General features: G+C 41.4%; 1 protein-coding gene across 3 annotated transcripts; it reads right to left on the bottom strand.

Moving 5' to 3' along the window:
* Positions 1-391: 391 nt before the first annotated feature.
* LOC308192414 (F-box only protein 21-like) lies at positions 392-10,585 on the bottom strand. 3 transcript variants are annotated; one of them, XM_080585990.1, is made up of 8 exons: positions 10,034-10,585; positions 9,563-9,625; positions 8,466-8,636; positions 7,109-7,198; positions 5,194-5,264; positions 4,266-4,429; positions 2,278-2,388; positions 392-618 (listed from the first exon to the last, which is right to left on the bottom strand). In XM_080585990.1, exons 3-8 carry the CDS (start codon positions 8,591-8,593, stop codon positions 523-525), a joined length of 660 nt encoding a protein of 219 aa, XP_080442116.1. In that variant the 5' UTR covers positions 8,594-8,636; positions 9,563-9,625; positions 10,034-10,585; the 3' UTR covers positions 392-522. The 3 variants fall into 3 exon arrangements, with proteins under 3 accessions (XP_080442116.1, XP_080442115.1, XP_080442117.1); XM_080585989.1 differs by lacking the exon at positions 9,563-9,625 and having other exon boundaries at positions 10,034-10,578; XM_080585991.1 differs by lacking the exon at positions 9,563-9,625 and having other exon boundaries at positions 8,469-8,636; positions 10,034-10,563.
* Between the last annotated feature and the right edge of the window lie 8,765 nt (positions 10,586-19,350).

The raw sequence follows: 19,350 nt of genomic DNA, 5'->3' as shown, positions 1-19,350 counted from the left end.
GACAGGATATTAAGAATATTGTTTAAGTAGTGAGCAAAAGTAGAAAGCTTTTTAATTTGCATGTCCAGGTGCAAAAAATGACATTTAATGGTTTTATGTCACTCAAAGCTCTTCCTTTGCACGGATCATTTGAAAGCAGCACAGTGCATGCTTTTGTAAAGAGAGTAGTCAAACTATTGCAGGAATACTTTACTGTAGCTATCACTAGAAATAGTTCAGTTCCAGTTGGCCTTTAGTTAGGTCTCTCCTCAAAAATTAAGATTATTAGTTCTTCAAATAGAGTATTTAACTGTTTCATCTATTCTGCTCCCCACCCCCAGTTCAGTTAATGATGGTAAACCGAACATGCCATTTGTTCACTTCTAATGAAATGAATTCTTCAACATAAAACTTGCTTAGGAATGTTTTATTTCATCATAGGAAAAAAATATACATTAGCTTTATCCCGGTGTCTGTTTGCTCAAGTTTAAAAAGGAAACATGTTGTCCAGGTGCACATTATATGTACAAATAGTTGAATACTTCAGTCATGAGGATAGATTTTTTTCAACCACGGCTGCATAATGTATTTTGATCCATCATATCCACTGAAATAGGCTTTCATATCAGGGTGGTGCACCTGAGAAATCATATTTCAAGTTGAATTAGCAGTGAATACAAATTGATACTTTAATGATTTAAGTTACTAGAGTTAAGTTTTTGAAGACTCCTGATTAGTGTAAATGCATTGTGTACCTAGATACACTTTCAGTGGGATTTTCCACACTTTACTGTAATTTATGGCATAAGAACAGTGGCTTTCTCAGACTGTCAGTGTCCTGCAGATGTTGAACACATCTCCTGAGATGTTACTGGCTAGGTCTATACCAGGGTTGATGATTTAACCTCAGCGCTGTTTCTTATTGAAGTAGTTTCCACTCCTTTGTGGCTGGTACAGCTTCTTGTTATTTTTTTCAGCTGGATCAGTTATCTAATCCAACTAAGCAGACAGCAGGAACACTAAAGTAGTCAAGGAAATTGTGAAGACAGACCAAGTTGATGGTCTTCTGTACCACAGTGTCTAACTTGAAGATCCAACTCCACAAAGGGCAACCCAAGTTACGTGCTTTGTTATGATCTGGAAAGCCTACAGTGAGTGGGTTAGATCTGTGAACTGGGAAATGGTTAGGGCAAGTTGAAACATTTTCTTGTCAGCCTCAACTCTTTAGGAATTAACTGACTATTAGGCTGGAGGAAAGGCTGTGGGAAGGCAATCCGCAGACCTTTTTGAAATTGAGGTGTCGGCATGACTCATCATCTGTAATTAATCTCACCTAGACAGTTTTCAGCTCGAAATTTGTGAGCTTGTTACCATCAGTTGCCCTAACAGTCTGTGGGAAGAGTAAGCTTCTCGTGTGGGTCAATAAAGCGATCTGATAACTTAAAGGCTAGCTTTCACAAGGTAAATGTTTGTGGTGAGGTATTTGTTTCTCCCTGTGGACTGTAAAGGTCACCAAAGGTAGGCAACTGACTGATATAATAAAAGATGCATTTTTTAGACATGAGTCAGAGGGCTCAGAACCCGATTTTAAATCCTTATGTCACGTATCTGGGTTAGCATAGTTCCTACTCCTTTGTTCAGGCATGTTAGCACACTTTATGTTACAGTCACTGGCTAGAGCAGAAATGTTTTAAGGAAGGCTGCCTTCTGGATCAGAGCCTGTGACTAGTTGAAGAATCAGGTGCGCCTTGTGTAAAAAAAGAAATCAAAAGCGACCAAGACCGTGATACACAAAACAGAATTTTAGGCTCACAGAGAGTTTTGCAGTTAAAGAAGGGAGACATTATTCAGTCTGGGCAGCAACTGAGCAAAAGCTTTTTGAAAAAAAAAAAGCAAAAGGAGATTTTTCAGAGTGGAATTGTGAAACCAGTGTGTTTTGCTAGATCCAGTAGAAAGGGATGAAAGGAGTTGCCCAACTTTGATTGGTCAGTGAAATCCTAAAACAAAAGTCCAAGTCTGCAACAGCCTGTACATAACAGAAACCAAAATGCTAAAGGACTTAAAGGCAAAGGAAAAATTAGGCAGTTGGATACTTTTAAGTAGACAGCACATGGCTTGAGTCATTTATCACCTTCTAAAAACATATATTTGAAAGTACAGCAATAGTTTGTGCGTCTGCTTTCTCTATTAGTTTCACTACCTTTGTAAAATAAATAGCATCCATTAAGCCAAAGGTCAGCCAACTTTTAAACACAGAGGATAACAAGCAAGTTGCAACGGAATAAAAATAAATACTACCTCTAATCCCATAATAATCGTTATCTCTTCCTCAGGAATGTAAGCGGTAGATTTGCCAAATCCATTTGCTTTGTTAATTAGAATTCGATAGTGAGGAGTATCTTTTACATCCTGTAAAAATAGAAGGAAAATAAATAGCCTCGAGAGGAGATGACGACTAAAGACTACATTATATAATCAGTTAACTCTCACTAGACTTACAGGGCCTAAAACCTCTCAATGTATACGTACAGCAGGTTTATTTTTATGATCGTACCAACGTCAGTTTGGAAAAATAAGTATAAAGCAATCAACACTGTAATATGTGAAGTTCTTCTTCTCAAATCTTTTTTGATTTTAAGAGCCAAGATATTAAGTAACCTTTTTGTTCATATATCTTGCAAAAAATATGACTTAGAATATCCCTGCTTTTTGTAGATAGGTCCCACAACAGTTTGTTAGTCCCCCTTCTACCTTCACAACTGGTGACACCGGAGAGAAAGGAGCAAATTCAGAGCATAACGCCACCTCTTACAGCCTCAATCCTAATCCTGGATAAAGCTGAGGCAACTACCACGTATATCTAAAGGTCCTCCAGCCAAGAAAGAAGTGTAGCTTATGATTATTTTTGTAGTGCCTATAAACCCCAGTCACAGGCCAGGGTCCCACTGTGCTGACTGCTGCCCATAAATATTCCCATCAAAAGTAACCCACAATCTAAACACGAAAAAGTGATGGATGAATACGAGCAGATAAATGGAGTTTATGCAGCAGTTAGTATTGATCAACGTGACAGGCAGTGGCCTCTGCTCAGCAATGTGGTGATGAACTGCAAGGCAGAGAAAGGCTGGGCTGAAAGCCTGGCTAATAGTGCCGGGGGGGTTGCAATGACCAAGCTTAGCAGCTGCCTCTTAAAGGTCAGAGGACATTTTGCGTAGCTGATGTACAAAACATGAAAAAGCAAAGGGAAGTTTAAAATAATTATTAAAAAAAATACACTTTTAACTATAGTATCAATATTGAATTTAAAACCATAAAGATGAACACAAGATATCATTGGGAAAACATTAAAATATAAGATACATAAAAAGATTCAGAATGCCTGATGGGGAATGCAGAGGTGTGCAGTTGGTGACAATGCCACCGAGAGGAGAAAAAGAGAGGAAGAAGCAAGGCCGCAGGTGTTTTCGAAGCCAAAGATGAATAGCAGGCGGATAAAATTGCAGTGGGGAAGGGACAAAATGCACCAAACAGTACTGAATGTCTGCTCCCAGCTGAACATGGATTCTCGTCTACAGGCAGAGCTTCTCATTTTTTCTTATTTTCAGTCCTCTTTGGCTTACTGATTAGTGCCTTCCTGCCACTTAGGCAGCACGTCAGCGGCCAACCCACAGGGTATGTAGCACTGTATTATCAGACCAGCACTGTCAACAAAGATTTAGCATCTGATTTTCAAATGCAACAAGGACTTTGGCTAGAGAATTTCAAAAGCTTCAAGAATCCTAGCAAAAACACATTGTTAAGTAGATTTATATTCCAACTGTCCAGATGCCCCAAAACACAGCTTTCTCCATCTGAAATTGTTTAAACACAAAGGCTTACTTGCACTCCTTAGGTGCAGTGAAGATGTTACCAATTGAACCTATGCTGGAAGATCAGATCTGATACTTAAAAGCTTTTCAACTTCAGTAACACACCATGAGAAATTTGCTCTAACATTATAGGTTGACACTGCTGCTTTAAATGCAACACTGCGTATTAAGTTTAATTCGAGAGACATCTAGTACAACCCTGACCGGTGAAGTTTAACCAATCCGTGCTGGAAAAGCAAAGCTCTCCTGTGACAACAGAGAGAGCAAACAAACAGAGCTTTCTCTCAGCTGCACAGGTGATCGGGGATCAAGTATTCCCTGTTAGGTTAGCAGGAAGTCCATAGCACTGTTAGAGGTTTTTTAACCTGTGTTATTGTGTGTATGCATTGATAAAATAAGAGTTTAATACAGTCAAACCTGTTTTGCTGGAGGATATTTGTGTTGTAGCCATTCTTCTGGAGCTTTAGCTTTTACATCCCATCCAACAATGACTCCCGAATAACCAAGTCTTTTGTGAACTATCACCTGTCCCACACTGAACTGGATGGATTCAGGCTTTGGACTGCGAACCTGAGTTGATTCTAATTTAACAAAGAAAGAGACTTATAAAGAAATGTTTTATCAAGCATATTAAACATTTAAACAGACATTCACGTTCTTCTGATTTCTACCAGAAGAGAAGTGACAGTTAAATTGATAGGCAAAGTAAACAAGTAAACATGTACTTTATTTCTTTTCCCCCCAGAATATTACTACAATTTTTGACAGACCAGCATCCACTAAGGAAGGTATTTTTCTATTTGTGTACCTTTGATATCACGTATGGGTCTTAACAGAAAGCATAAACACATGTATGTATTGGCAATTGCTGTTTAACTGCACCTTTATATTCAGTATTTCACAGTGCTACACACAATAACTAATTTTGCCGTATTTTTTTCCAGTTTGGGTCACAGGATTTTTCTATTCAGTCTAACTGCAGGGATTTTTTTTTTGTAGGAGCAGACTAATCAATGGTTTCTTTTTCCTCCTAGGAAGTTGTTCTAAATCCATTCATTTGAATCAAGTGAAAGCTATACCACTGTTGTTCCACACACCAGTACAAACTAGGCACACTCAGATCTACTCCATGAAATAGATGGATACATGTAGTACATCACATTGATACCCTTACACAACACAGGGCGGAAAGACTTCAGATTTTACATGTCCTGTTTTGCCTACTGAATACGATCAGACAGGAGGAAAAATACTAACATTTACAAGACAAGTTTTGTACCCTACAAAAGACCTTAGAATGCAATACCACCAGGAAAATACAAAAGGACTGCAAAGACTTTGATACCTGCAAAATAAGAATGGTTTTCTGCTTCATTGTTGGCACTTTTAATTTTCTTTTCTCCGAAGTACCAGTTCCTAAAATGTAAAATTAATAACCCAGCATTCAAACAAATTCTTTAGCAACTGAGTTTTAGGATAATCAGCCTTCAGGTTATTACTTTAAGCCTTTGTCTGAACAGAGGAATAGTGCAAAGCCTTTGACTCAAAATTCTTCACAACTTGAAGCCCAAACAGAATGAGAGTTTTACATTAACACCACTTCTAGGGAACACACAAGACAAAAAAATTTGTTCCAACAGGAGAAAAGAGTATGAATATAACTTCTTTGGATATGTAGCACCACAGCTGTATTATAATTTCTATGTCAAGGAAAACCCATTTACTTTATATAGGTGAGCTTGATACTATTCTTACTTCCAAGAGAGATTCTTCAGTCTCTTCTTTAAATTCTACTGTGAAATCTTTAAAGATTGGTTAACTAAAGTATGGACAAGGTATCTGGCTGCAACTCCCACCTTAAGGCTACAGTAAAAGTATAATTTCATCTGAATTTCACAGGTGGGGGACTCAGTGGGTTTTTTTTTTGGTGGTAGGAGCAGCAAATTTATTTGGGTGAATGTTCTTGATCCATACCAGTTAGGAACCTGTCAGTGCCAAAGAGCTAGTTTGTCCTAGCCTCCTTCCTCTTCTATCCTCTTCTGTGGTGTTTACCACTTTCCCTTTCACTCCCTTCACCCAGCCTGGAAGAAATTTAGAGTAGCACAACTGTGCAAACAATACTTAACACACACACGTGCGCGCAAAAAAAAAAAACAAAAACAAAAAAAAAAACCACACTTGGTTTAGCTCAAACCTGTAGAAAGAATTCAGGTTGACAAATACCTTTTATCAGGAGCAGGAAGGGGTGAATAACCTGACTTGTCAGAATACAATGTTGAGAGCATAGCTTATTAGCTTCTTTATTAAGAAGGTTTGGAATGCTATAAGCGCCACCATATTTTTAGGATAACCGATTCTTTATAATAATGTAAGATATTCAGAAGAGGTAAGCTGCTCCAACAATGTACAAATAATCAAAGGATCTTTTGGTGTTTAGAGATTTTATCTCTACACATGCCTGAAGCGTCCTGCAAAGTTGCAAAGCAATTTGTGGTGAACCTGAGAAAAGCACAGTTTCTGTTGTCTTTTGTACATCCCCTAGGCTTTCCTGGGGGCAAAAGTAATTCTGAATTTTCCACGGTTCAGAGGTACTCCCTGACACCCCTGATCATTGAACATGAATCAATAATAAAGGACCTTTGAAGGTCCAGACAAGGTAAAACCTTTGGAGTATTTCTACTGCACAAGAATTAAATCTCACAAACAAGCCCTTTTAACCTCCCTGAACAAGTTCATGTAACGGTCGTCTTAAACTAAAGTGGTACGTATGCAAATGGATACAACCTTACTTCTTCTAGACCAACCCATTGTCATTTATTCAGTAATCACACTTTCCCTTCATCCTAAACCCACAGATTTCCCACCTACATTTTCTAGAACCACCGTACACAGCGTAAGATATCCATCCCATGTTGTGGGATCTGATCCTGTAAACGTATCACGGCTTATAATCAGTAATGTGGTTAATCCTACAGACAATCAGATTTCACAAGCAGATAAATTTAAAGCAGAGGATAACACATATAGAATTACTGCCGTGATTTATGTTTAGCTTCACATGGAGTTCCAATTGCGTGTTTGTGTAGAATACGTACAAAAGCTTTTCTTAAACTGGTAGGAAGTCCCAAATCGGTGTCAATAGGAAAATGAGAAGCATTTCCCCTTTGTTATTCATTTCACCCATGCAGCATGCCTTCCTGTTTAAAAATAGACCATGTTTGAAAGATACTCTTAAATGCAGACAGTATGCAACATCCTACCTTGTCTTCAATAGCCACAGCTTTAAACGATCTGCCCACGCATCCACACTCAGGTAAGACTTGGTAAAGCTGCTCCCACAAGCAATTAGCCTTCAGTAGTAAAAACAATCACCATGTTGTTTGAAAAACTTTCTATCGTGTTTTTTTTTATATTTACTTATTTTCCTTTTTTAATATTTAAACTTTAAGGTTTCACTTCTGTAGCAAACAGGAAAAAGAAGTCAGTGGCCAGGAACAAGTTCCCCCCAAAGATTACTACCTACCCTGCAAATGAATGTCCTTTCAATCATCACTTGTACCAGTAACCGTATGTAAATTTTGGAAAATGCCATTTGTCATGACAAAGTTGCTTTTTTTTTCTGTAGTCAGACCACAGGAGTTGCCAAATTGCATCAGATTCTGCTGTTTCAACTGTTACTTGAGAATACTGAGCACAAGACCTTTCAAAATTTGTGCACATAATCAAAGGACTATTCAAAAATAGCAAAGCAAATTCTGCATAAATCTAAATGGTTAGTAGTTGACTCATGCCATGAAACCCTGAAATTTTTTTTAAATCTGGGTCCTCGCCCACAAAGACAGACTTTGTTCTTTTTTAATCCAGCTTAATCTTTTGCTCTCATTACTTCACGGATTTGAGTTCTACAGATGAACCACACAACGAATGCATTACACAGACCATATTAAAACTCTAAGTCATGCACATCTCCCTTTGCATGGTACATCTTCAAGATGCCAACATTTGCCAATGGTCACCACTATTAAATACTTGGACCTGATGCACTGTTCTTCACTTTACATTTAGAACAGATGCACATGGCCCTGTCAGTACATGAATTCCTAATTCATATACAATATTGGCACTATTTACCTAACTCCACCGTTACGACTGCCTTAAGTAATTTTCTATCTAATAATTTCTGTTGCTTGAGACACTGTACTGAGTCACCTATGCAAGAAAATCTATTTTAAGAATAAGTGTCAAAAAGTAATGGAAAGTTTAAAATAGTCTTACTAATAAAAGATTTAATTTCTCCCCTTTTAAAGGGATTTAATCAATAGTCACAAATACTGGAACATCCAAAAGTAGAATGAGGTTAAGACACAGCCATGCAGTCATGCAGATTATACACAGATTTTTATGGGAAGAAAACAATGGTTGTTATTCAAATGCTGAAGGACCTCTTTAAACAACTAAATACAGTCACGTTAAGCCACAAGAATGTCTGAGGTATGATTTGAATGTTGTTTTCATGCAGGAATGGGCAACGCATTCCCACTTCCCAGGACAAAGTGTCATTGGGGAATGAGAATGAGAACTCTCATAGATGAATACAGTAGGGAAGGACAGACTTACAACCTTTCTGTTATTTGGATGCGCTGAGCGGAGTCTGTTCCATACCACTGGGATAGGAAATACTGTGCAGGAAGCGCAGACAGCAGCATGCAGAACTGCAGAGCTGCAGCTGCATTGATGTGAGGCATTCCGACAGGAAGGTTCTTCAAAGACTCTTCCCTGCTCTCTAATCTGAAAAAGAGGGCAAAAAAAGGCAAAAAATGCAGCAGCCAGCTTTGCTGGCTGTGTGTACTTAAAAGTTTGCTTCAGATTGCTTTGTTGCTTCACAAGATAATATACAGGCTGTCCACACACATTTCAGTTACATCCAGAGCATTGCTAAATTACGTCTCACTACATTAAATTTGAGGGCATTTATAGAAACTAAAAGAAGACTAAGTAGACTAATTAAGCGTATTAAACACATCTGACACATCAGATTGATGGCCTCAGAAAAGTCTGCTTCGATACAGTGAGTACTGCATATACAGAACCAAGGGATTTTTCTTTCAGATCAGAAGCGTGTATGGCATTATACCTGGACAACAATTATGTGCCATAGTCACATCACTAGACTAGGAAAACATCCGACATCACCGTTCATTCCAGTGGCACCTGCCGCACCTTTCCAATGCAGGAAGATACTCGTGACTCTTTTCCCCTTCCCCACCAAATTAAGACACTTACCTTCAGACAAGGAGAGCATTTACTGTCCTTTTGCATCTGTAAGAGATCTTCAAATCAGAACCCGAACTGATAAGAGGTCTGTACCTCTTACACAAGCATTCACAGACTGTACAGGCTTACCACAACCTTCAAAACATAACCTACATCGCATGCACTCTGCATTCTTTTATTAGTCTCCAGCAGAGGCTGTTGTATCTCTTGCTCTCTAGCAGAGTATTCAGCTTGCAAGCAAATACAAAATGTTCAAGTTGCTTCTAGCTTTTGCTATCGAACTTACTTCAGTTACAAAATAATGCAGGTTACTGTAACATATGCCGTACAGGTGCCTGTGGGAAGTTAGATTTATGAAAACTGCCTAGAAAAGATAGTCAAGATCACAAAATTATGCTGAAGGACACCTAAGGAATACCATAAAGAAGACAAAAACATACACGCCTATGACAGACAGACAGCAGAAATCACGTTTTTCTCCTCTGCATTACCTCCTTTAGAACCTATGGAGAAAATAATGATAATATTAAATGTTATCAGCAGCTGTGCATCTCCAACACTTGTTTACTTGGGAGGAGGGGAGAAAGGAAGGGTCCAAAGAGTAGTAGAGCAGGGAGCTGTCACCAGAGCAGCAGGCGGCCGCACTCCTCGGGGGGCTAGAGGTGCCCCCCATATTTCTGCGAGCAGCCCCCCGAGCGAAGGACGGGGGCAGACGGAGGTAGCCTGGCCCCAGGGTGGATCCTCGGGGAGCCAGGGACCCGGCGGGGAGCGGCAGAAGCGGGCAGGTGAGGCGAGGGCTGCCAGGCGGGCGGCTGAGGGGAGCCGGCGGGGCGCTGCAGCAGGTTCCCCGCTCCCCCCCATTTCCCTCCCGGCCACCCTCTCCCGTGCCAGGCGGGTCCGTCCCTCCTCACCCGGCGGTGTCCGCGGAGCTCCCCGCTCCCCTCGGCGGTGGGTGCCGGTGCCAATGCCGGGCCCCGCTCCGCAGCCCGGTGAGGGGCCGATCCCGCAGCGGGGCGGGCCGCGGGGCTCCCCCTCAGCGGCGGCGGCGCCGCCCTCGCGGCAGGTGGCGGCCTTTGGGGCCGGCGGACATCTTGTGCGGCCGGGGGGAGGCAGCCCGCCGGTGTGCCCGGCGCGTTAAGAGACGATGTACATCAATAAAACGGTCTTAAACTGTCTTAATTTGAGAGATCCGCGTCTTCCTTTAATCCCTACCATACGTAAAAGAAGCGCTGAAATCCCGCGCTTCGTGTTGGGTGGATTATGGTACTTTAAAGTGTGGAAAAGCTGTCCAGAGTCTTCCACAAAACATTGCTTCCGCAAAACATTGGGGGAAATATTGTGGGTTTTGACCGGGAAAACGAACCCAGAGGTGCAGCCACCCTGTTCCAATGCTGGGGTGCAGGCTGAGGGGGTCTCCCCAGCTCCCGACACCTCACGGGGTTGCTTGGGCCCTGATTCCTCCTTTAAGGAAAACACAACAAGACCAACACCTCAGCAGACTGTACGCTCTTACCCTTCTTAAGAGGAATATATATAAAGAAAGAACAAAAAAGTTCCATTCTATTTTTGCAGCTTAGTTTTAAATAAATATGCACTACTCCCCTGAGCATTCATTTAAATAGTTTTTTTTCCAGGAAAGCGAAACAGCCGGTGTACCCTGCTATGAATAGAAGCCAGAAGAAAGTCCCCTAGTATGAGTTTTATGCAAAAAGCATCACGGTTTAACATAAACTTTTAACACAGAATCACAGCGCGTCTCAGACCACCCTCCTGGTGGTTCAGAGAGTACTTCGTGGTGGTCCACGGGCTGGGCTTTGTGGCAGATGGATGAATGTGTAACGAAACAAAAGTCTGCGGCGCAGTTTCGACAGTGCGCGTGTCAGACTTCAAACACAGCCTCCCCCTGGGCCCGGGACGGCTGCACTGGGGTCGAAGCCTCTGAGCAAGTCTCTTCTTTGTCAGGGACTTCTTTGGTGCAAATTCAACAGCGGTCAAATTTGTTGATGACACCGAAATCAGAACGGAGCCAACAGAGAAGGACAGACTCAAACTGCAAATGACCCCAGGGAGATTAGAGCAACAGGGAAGTTACAGACAATGGGGGAAATTCGGCAGCAGCAAATGCGAAGTTTTACCAGGGAGAGGAAATGTTCATCTCTTCTCGCTCGCTGAACACGTCTCTGTAACATGCAGTACCATGAAAAAAATAAAAAAAGGTTATCAAGCCACACCTAATTCAGTAATGTACCTTACTTTTCACTGTCTCTTCAGTGAGTAACATATTGATATTTACACTTTTCAAATAGCAATAGTAATAATAATAATAATAAAACTATAGAAAGCACTTTTTCCTGCATGCATATGGTAAAAGTGACAATGGTCTCAGAAATAACCTGAAAAATGCAAGAGCAATGACATTTGATGGCCTGACCTACCTCTTGCTTTCGCTTGTGTCTAAAATCAGCAACGTATACTATAACTACCAGCCCAATACAAAATATGTTAGACAGCTAGAGTCATTATGCCTCTTCTGTAGATACAAGAAAATCATATAGGGTCTCCCATGCTGTGCTGGACAGAGCAGAGGAGTAGCATTATCTTTTAAGTAGAGCACATTGCTGGCTGGAACAGTTTGACTTGTTTCTTGGGCTGAATTGAGTTTTCTTGGGCTATGGATCTGAGCCTGGGGCCCATGAAAGATAATTAAGAAAAGCAAACATAATATCCAGAGGCTTACATTCAGCATCCTGGGGCATGCAGTCAAAAAAGGATAATCCATTTTTCTAGTGCAGAAAGTGCTTTGAATTCCTGTGCCTTGGCTATGTAGGAAGCTGAAGAAAAACATGTCAGGATTTGGCCCTGTTTCTTTCACTTCTCCCTTGCTTGATGTTCTTCTGTTCTCCCACAGCCTCAGGGTCTCCCCAGAGACCTTCCTTGCTGTGGGCTCTGCCTGCATTTGTCAACTCTAAGTTCGTACAAAGATGATGAGGGGTTGGCAAAAATTACAATAGCAATTTTAAGTCAGCATTGTTGGAAAACAAATCATTTCGGAACTATCGTCAGCCCCAGGTTTTAGTTTGCTGATGGATTTAAGCCTATGCAACGTGGCAGGTCTGCCCAGGTTAAAACTCATCTAAGTAATGACCCAGACTAGAAATACTAATTTAACATAAGAAAAATATTTTTAAAACATAATTGGGTTGTTTCTTTATAGATAAAATATAGTGTAAATAGCTTCAGTTGGATAATTTAGCCATTATTCTTCCACCCAATTAAAATTTCATTATAGGGGGAACACAGCATTAAGTTTTCTGAAGGTACTTAGGAGTAGTTTATCATGAAGGTATCCCAGAGCATGGCCAAATCAACAAAAGAGAAAATGTGTGTTTATTCCCTACCTTGCCGTCGCAGTAACAAGAGTGAGTTTAGGACCTATTTAATAGGAAAAATAAAAAGAATATATTTCTTCCAGGAGTCCCACTTTCCTTCCAGCCCTTCCAGCATCATAAGGCAAAGCAACTTCAAACAATAGGATGGAAGAGAAAGAGAAACAGAAAAAGCACACTTTTTTTTTCTGGAAAGCCTCTTTCTCCAAGTGGATGTTTGGTGCTCAGACTGCCATGAATACCAATTTTAGCATTTAAATGGACTAGCTGGATGTGAAGGTAGCAACTCTTTGAGGAAGAAGTGATAGAGAGGTTGAGGTGATACTTTTCCTGTTACTTGAAGAGAGACAATTTCCTGCAGGACAGCATATTCCTCCCTCGTGGTGGAAAGGTTATCAGTGCAGCGGCAAAGTTTCTCTGTATAGTAACGACATGAAAAAGGTTTAAGTTATCAGTGAACTGCTGAGGAAATTATTCAAAAAGGAGTATTTTACAATCCTTTAGCATTTCTCGGCTCACACCACTGTTCTCTGCAGTGATCTGGGCAATGAGGGTTTGCCCAGCAGGTAAAGAGCAAGGCTTCTAATATAAATATATTGTTATATATATACTTAGATGCTTTTTCTTTTAAGGAATAGGCACATCACCTCATGTAATGGGCTGAATTGTGTTTTATTGGCTTCTGGAAAAAAAAAAAAAAAAGCCTGTGACTTGTAAGCATCAGTGGGGTGTCAGGTGGTTGCAAAGCAATCTAAATGCACACTTTTTTGTGTGAATGGTACATAACGTGGTGAAGAGGTGTTGAACTCTTTTTTTTTTTCTTTTTTTTTTCTTTTTTTTTTTTTTTCTCCCAGCATCAAGTCTTTATGTATTCTTGGCAATGGTAGGATTTGCAGCTAAGGTCACTAAAGTCAACCCTTTTCTTCTCCTGGATTACATATGTACCTTTTCAAAAACGAGAAGATATTTTCTCCCTCTCATTTTTTTTTCCAGCCTGGGAACAAAATATATCCTGTACTGCCATGAAGACCAGGTGCTGTTTTGTAGGATTCTTTTATGTAGACAATAGAAAGACTGGGGAAAAAAAAATGAGAACAATATGCCATGATAGCAAGCAAGTCCAAAAAAAAAAAAAATCAACCAAACTTGTAACTGAGTGACAGCAATACCAGCCTTAGCATTTTAAGGGCACTGGAAGCCAAACCACTATTGCATTTACAGTCCCTGTGGTCTCACTTCTCTGCTGACTGCAGTTTACCATTCTAATTGCTGGCCAAGGTTTATAGATTTAGCCATGATACTCACTGAGCAGCCTAACAATGTTCATTAAAGCAGAGCTAATGCTATTTCTGATGGAAAGTCAAGTTCAGTGAAACTCAAACCTTTGAAAACCAGGAAAGAAATATCTGATGTACGTATCCTACACGGGCTTAGCCCTGTAGAAGAGTTGACTGAAAATGCTCTCCAGCTGCAGTAGGTAGCCGAAGAGCCTTTTGGAGCAGATGGACAGAGCTGTGGTTGCAACAGGAGATGAGCCTTGCTTGGAAAATCAACGTATGGGAGTAGGGTCGCACACTTGGTGCCTCCACATGGAGGTCCATGGGTTTCATGTCAGTGGTTCTGCTCACTCTCCTTCCCAGGTAGCTGATGCTATCTGGCTGCAGTAGTCCTCTTACAAAGGGTTTTGTTGATGTTTTTGTGAGCATCGATCTCTTTTATGATCTAGAAGAGATTTCCAAAGAGAGTTAGGGATCATTTTGTTGAACTTGTTTGCACTTGAGGTAGTGCTAAGCAAAGATGAAGCATGTTATCTAAATGCTCCTTACTCTCCTGTGCACTTTGCATTAGTAGAATGCAAATTGCTAACATGAGACAGAATATATGGCTAATGTACATGCTAGGGGGCCTGGCAAAACAAACAAACAAAAAACAACATACCACCACCACAACAAAACCACAGATCCATGACCTTGGCAGTTTACTCAGATGTCATCACCACAGCAGGAGGCACAAGCCTGAGTTGTTCACCTTTTTTGGTCCAGCTTTATCCCTCCACTTGTCATTCTTTCCTTGTCGAGTTAGCAAATATGTTTTTTTTGGCTGTCTGAAGTGCTTTTCTACTGAAGTGACTCTTTGTCACCCATCAACCTTAAGACAAAAATACTCCTGCATCCTTTCTCTGTGTTAGCTCAAATTTGAAACTCTCAGGGAGATTGGAAGTCTCTAGGTGGGATTCAAGCAACCTCTCAAACTGGAGGACACCTTCCAGAAATGCGAGGTAAATCAAATTGCAAGCTGCTGCTGTTAGGAAGCAGGTTGTTCCCCACGCACTTGAGCAGAGGTTTGTGGTGTGGGAGCTAGAGACCAGCCACCCGTGCACTCCGCTGTGACCCGGAGGCGTGCAGAGAGGAGGACCATCTATCTCGTCCTCCTTCACTGGAGCAGGGTGAGGTTTCGGTACTGGTCTGACTCAAAGGACGTCCGCGGTCTGAGCGACCGGGTTCCCGCACAGCATCGCAGTGGTTTCCCCCTTACCAGGCAGCAGTTTCTCCCCCGACTTTCCTACCGCAGCTGGGCCACCGTGCAGCCAGGCGTGCAAGGGCCACCATGCAAGAGCCAGCGCCAGAACAAGCACAGGCAGAGAGGCAGCCCAAGCGCCACCGCCCGGTCAGTGCAGCTGTCTGGGAAGGGAGTCACCTCTTCCCAAACTATTTCTGTTTCATCCCGGAGAAGCCAACACAAAATGCTTGAAGAGAGCTTTGAGCACCAGCTCTACCTTTCACTCGGCAGTGACTGAGAGAAACACCTCTGAGGGCTGCAGTGGTTAAATGTTTTCTTTTCCCTGGAGACGTGGAGCAGCCTGTGCAGGACGGTGTCTATTAGAAGATCTTTCCAGAGACAAATGCCGGACATCCTTTTCCAAGCCCAGGGCTTTCACTATCACCATGTCCACGAAGAACTTTAAATTTTGGTGCTGCTGAATTTCACGCAAGCCCAACCTGATACATTTGCATACGACGGCAGATGCCGCCATTTCGTAGTTACTTAAACAGGCTCCTCTCCCCCAAAATGGGGGCACGCCCTGACAGGAGAGGGCGGCATCAGCAGTCAGAGCTGCTTCAGCATGAGCAGGCTTGAACCATGTCCTTGTTCCTCAGTGGAAGGTGACAAAAGTGGGGCTGGAAGGTCCCTAAAAACGAGGGGAAGTCGCAGCCCCTGCCAAAGCAGGCTCTGAGTGGGCTTAAGAAACGATCATAAGAAAGATTGTGCCCCACAGCACATTTGGGTTTTATTTAATTGGGTTCCTGGAAACAGTCTTGGACTTGGGGCAAAGAAAGCAGACGGGTTTTTTTGGATGTTTCAAACAGCTGTGGAGGGGAGGGAGAATGACACAAGAGCTACCATCCATTTGGGGTGATCCCAGTTTGAGCTGGGGGAAGATCCCAGGTTTAGAAAGCTATTTCTTTGCAGAATTTTTCTTGCATACATAAAATCTCTGGGTTTCCGCCATTCTTTTTCTCCATGAAGAAGCAAGAACTTGCAGATGTACAACCATAACAAATGTCTCTCACTTGATGAGATAGGCAGAGTTTCACAAAGCTGGGTGGAACAACAGCGACTGCCAAGATGTAGAGAGCTTTGTGTCCTGAGAAGTTCAAAAGGGCCTCTTTGGTGAAGACTGGGTTCTCCATAAACATGGTGCAATCTAATCACAGGCACAGAGGGAAACTGGATTCTGACCTGTGAAGCCTGGATGAGGGTGTTCCTCAGCAAACTGTGTTTCTGCCATCCAGGTGCCCATGAGTCTTCCCTGGCAACAACAATCCTCTAAGAGAGGAAGAGGATGCTTAACAAGGAGTCGGGGCACCAAAACAAGTGCAAAAATAAGGACCAAAACTCACAAGAATTTATATAAAAACTTAAGTTTTGTAAAAAGGCCAGACTGCTACACAGACTAAAGCATTTTCTTGGAACACTTCCAGAGCCAGAAGAACATCATGGTTTGATAAATTAGCATGTAAGAAGAAAACCTTGTCTATAGTGCAGTTTCTTAAGAGAAAGCTTATATGAATTTTCTAATCATTTTCCTAAATAATTGAAAACTCATTTCCCTTATAGCTTTAGTTATCAGGAGACTTTAATATTAATGCACATTTTCCGACCTCAAACCCTTTACAACCATTAAACAGAATAAAAATTCCAAGTGCTAGAGTTTCACTCCTTCCCAACGTACTTGTGCATGAGGAGTTATCTGATGCCAGTGAAGGACAGCAGTTGTACATCAAGTGCTCCTGCACCCTGGTCTCCACGTTAAGGCTTTGGTTGGGTAAAATTATGCAGTGCAGTGAAAGTTGCTGGCATGATCGCAAGATAAAAAAAACACCTCTGAGTAATTTTGTTCTGTAAGTGCCATTAACATAAAACCTTGGCAAATGGGAAGTTTCTGACAGCTGTATTCCCATTTTTAGCCGTGCATGGCAGCTTGCCCCAATCCCCTTCATAATAATGAGAATTCAAATTTTGAATTAGGGTTTATAATACGGGGAAAAAAATAACCCCACCAGATTCCCCTACTGTGAGATGTAAATCAAGTAATCCTTTCTAGAGTTTTAGCCATAGTCTAAACTAGCTTTACATTTTAAGTCACAGTCTTTATTATTTCAAACATCCTTGTTCAAACACAAAATCAGAGACCTGAAACAAATTGCATGTTAACAGATAAGGCTGCATGGCACCTTGAATGCTAATATTTACTTTGAACTTGGTATCTTCAGGTTTCAAACATGCCTCTGCAGAAATGTGACGCTGATTGAATTGATTACCTGCCTCGGCTTTTGTTTCCTCTTTCTCTCTTTTTTTCATTGATGTACCTAAAAGATAAGTACATCAGATAGGACCAAGTTTAGGTAAAACCTCCCCGTTTCTGAAAGGAGAAAAAGAAGCATGAAGGAAATTTGCACGCTTGTTATCAGATTAGAAACAGCACTCCAGAATTCTCTATCCTGTCTTCCCTTCAGCTAACACAAAGATTTCAAAGCATGAGAGAGGATTCATAAGCCCTTACTACACTTCTGTCAAAATAAATTAAGCCTGTTGTGCAGAGATCTGGCATGCAAGGTTCCTCAGAGCTAGAAAAACAGCCTGAGTGTTTGGGCTTTGAGCTTCCTGTCCACATTAGCAAAACCCATAAAAATTACATTCTGCGTGCTAATTTTATGAACAATGAGTCAACTATAAGCTATTTAAATTCCAGTCACCTTCTACATTGCTTGCTGTATTTAGTTTTCTGGCACTTGCTTTATTTCCACATATGCTTCAAATAGAAACATTGATCAATTTTTATAGCCATTACACTTTGCTTATTTGTCTTTGGGAAAAAATGACAAACACGCTCTTTTGTAAAGTGCATATTGATTGCCAGGGCAGGAAAAAAAAAGGGTTTTCATACAAGAAATTTTCGCTTTGAAAACAAAATGGCCACCTTCAATGCTAGTACTTAATTTCCTTCATTTAAAGAGCATTACGATCCAACAGGAGTAAATGGTTTTAATGAGGTCATGAAGTCTTAGTACTGGGGAAGTCAGCATACTCTAGCTGCCAGACTCCACTATTTCACAAAGTCTGCTAATCCTAAACAAAATCTCGATTCCTACTTGAAGCAGAGTAACTACAGTAGCTTTCAAAAAGTCACCTGTCAGACACATGAGGACAGAGAACTAGGATATCATGGTATTTTAAAGTTTCTGTACAAAGTTATGCAGTAAAAAGACCTTTTGAAAAGAAAGACCATAAACTTCCTACAAAATTATCCCGTGTTCATACCCTAGAAGAACCAACCAACCAAAGTCATTAACTACTCAGATACATGAATAGTAACAAAACTAAAACCAGGCCTAACACTAAAATCCTGGACCCACGGTAGCTTGGTTTTGGAAAAGCACACCACTACTTGAACATAGTAATACTGGAGATGTGTATAAAATAGAAACACCACCTCCAGTACTCCATGTACATGTGAAAGGAAAGACACATTGCATTTTCATAATTCTAGAATTCATTCTCTCAAAGCAGAGCATGTCAATGACTACAACTTGCACAGGTACTTGAGGGAACGGAGAAATTTTTCTAAACAATGCTAAAACAACTCTTCCTTTTGCCATAGATTCCATCACAGCCACGCCTGATACGCACAGGTCTTACAGGGATCCCAGTTGCTACACCGCGACCGTCCGGTCCCGCTGCTCAGCAGCACACGTACCTGCATCTGCTAGGCTAGAAAGGGTTTCTTCTACCACTGTCTTGGGATTTCAGGTAAGGTAATAAGGAGGAAAAGATCATCTGCTAAACCAAGTAACCGATGACATTAAACAGAACCCACACGGTGCAGTACTTGAGATACCAAACATTTTTGTATACCTATTCAGCAGAAACAAGGCGGATATAAACAAGCAAAACCCTGTTACTTTCCGAAGACATCCTTTATTGAGCTTTCTGTGCACCGCCCATTCAGGGCAACCAGGCTGCAGCCCCGAACTCTGCGTGCGGGGAGGCAGGGACCTTCTCTCTGCCTGGCTGGTTTAGCTTCTTCTAGAGTTGTCGAGAAGCAGGTTTCCACCCATACTGGAGGTAGCTCTGGTACAAACAGCTGTCACCTGAGCAGGGATGGCTTCCTGCAGGATGAGGGCTACCCTGCTGCACACGTGAAAATGAGCTAAGAGGACCAAGCAACATTGTGTCTTCAGTGCTAGATGCTACTGCCTTTATATTGCCTCCAGATCTCTGTTTTTTCAGTAAAAAAAAACCTTGACAAAATAGCAAATTTTGATCTCTATCACAGATTT

The sequence above is a fragment of the Anser brachyrhynchus genome (assembly GCF_964034855.1).
Source record: "Anser brachyrhynchus genome assembly, chromosome: 3".
Lineage (NCBI taxonomy): Eukaryota > Metazoa > Chordata > Aves > Anseriformes > Anatidae > Anser > Anser brachyrhynchus.
This window is presented reverse-complemented; position numbering and strand designations above follow the sequence as displayed.

Bases quoted from the DNA above. Each gene is read 5' to 3' on its own strand.
- LOC308192414 (XM_080585990.1), bottom strand. From the start codon at position 8,593: ATGCCTCACATCAATGCAGCTGCAGCTCTGCAGTTCTGCATGCTGCTG. The intron at 7,199-8,465 runs GTAAGTCTGTCC...TTACTACTGAAG, and splicing joins ATCCAAATAACAGAAAGGTT to GCTAATTGCTTGTGGGAGCA. The intron at 5,265-7,108 runs GTAGGATGTTGC...TTTACATTTTAG, and splicing joins CTGTGGCTATTGAAGACAAG to GAACTGGTACTTCGGAGAAA.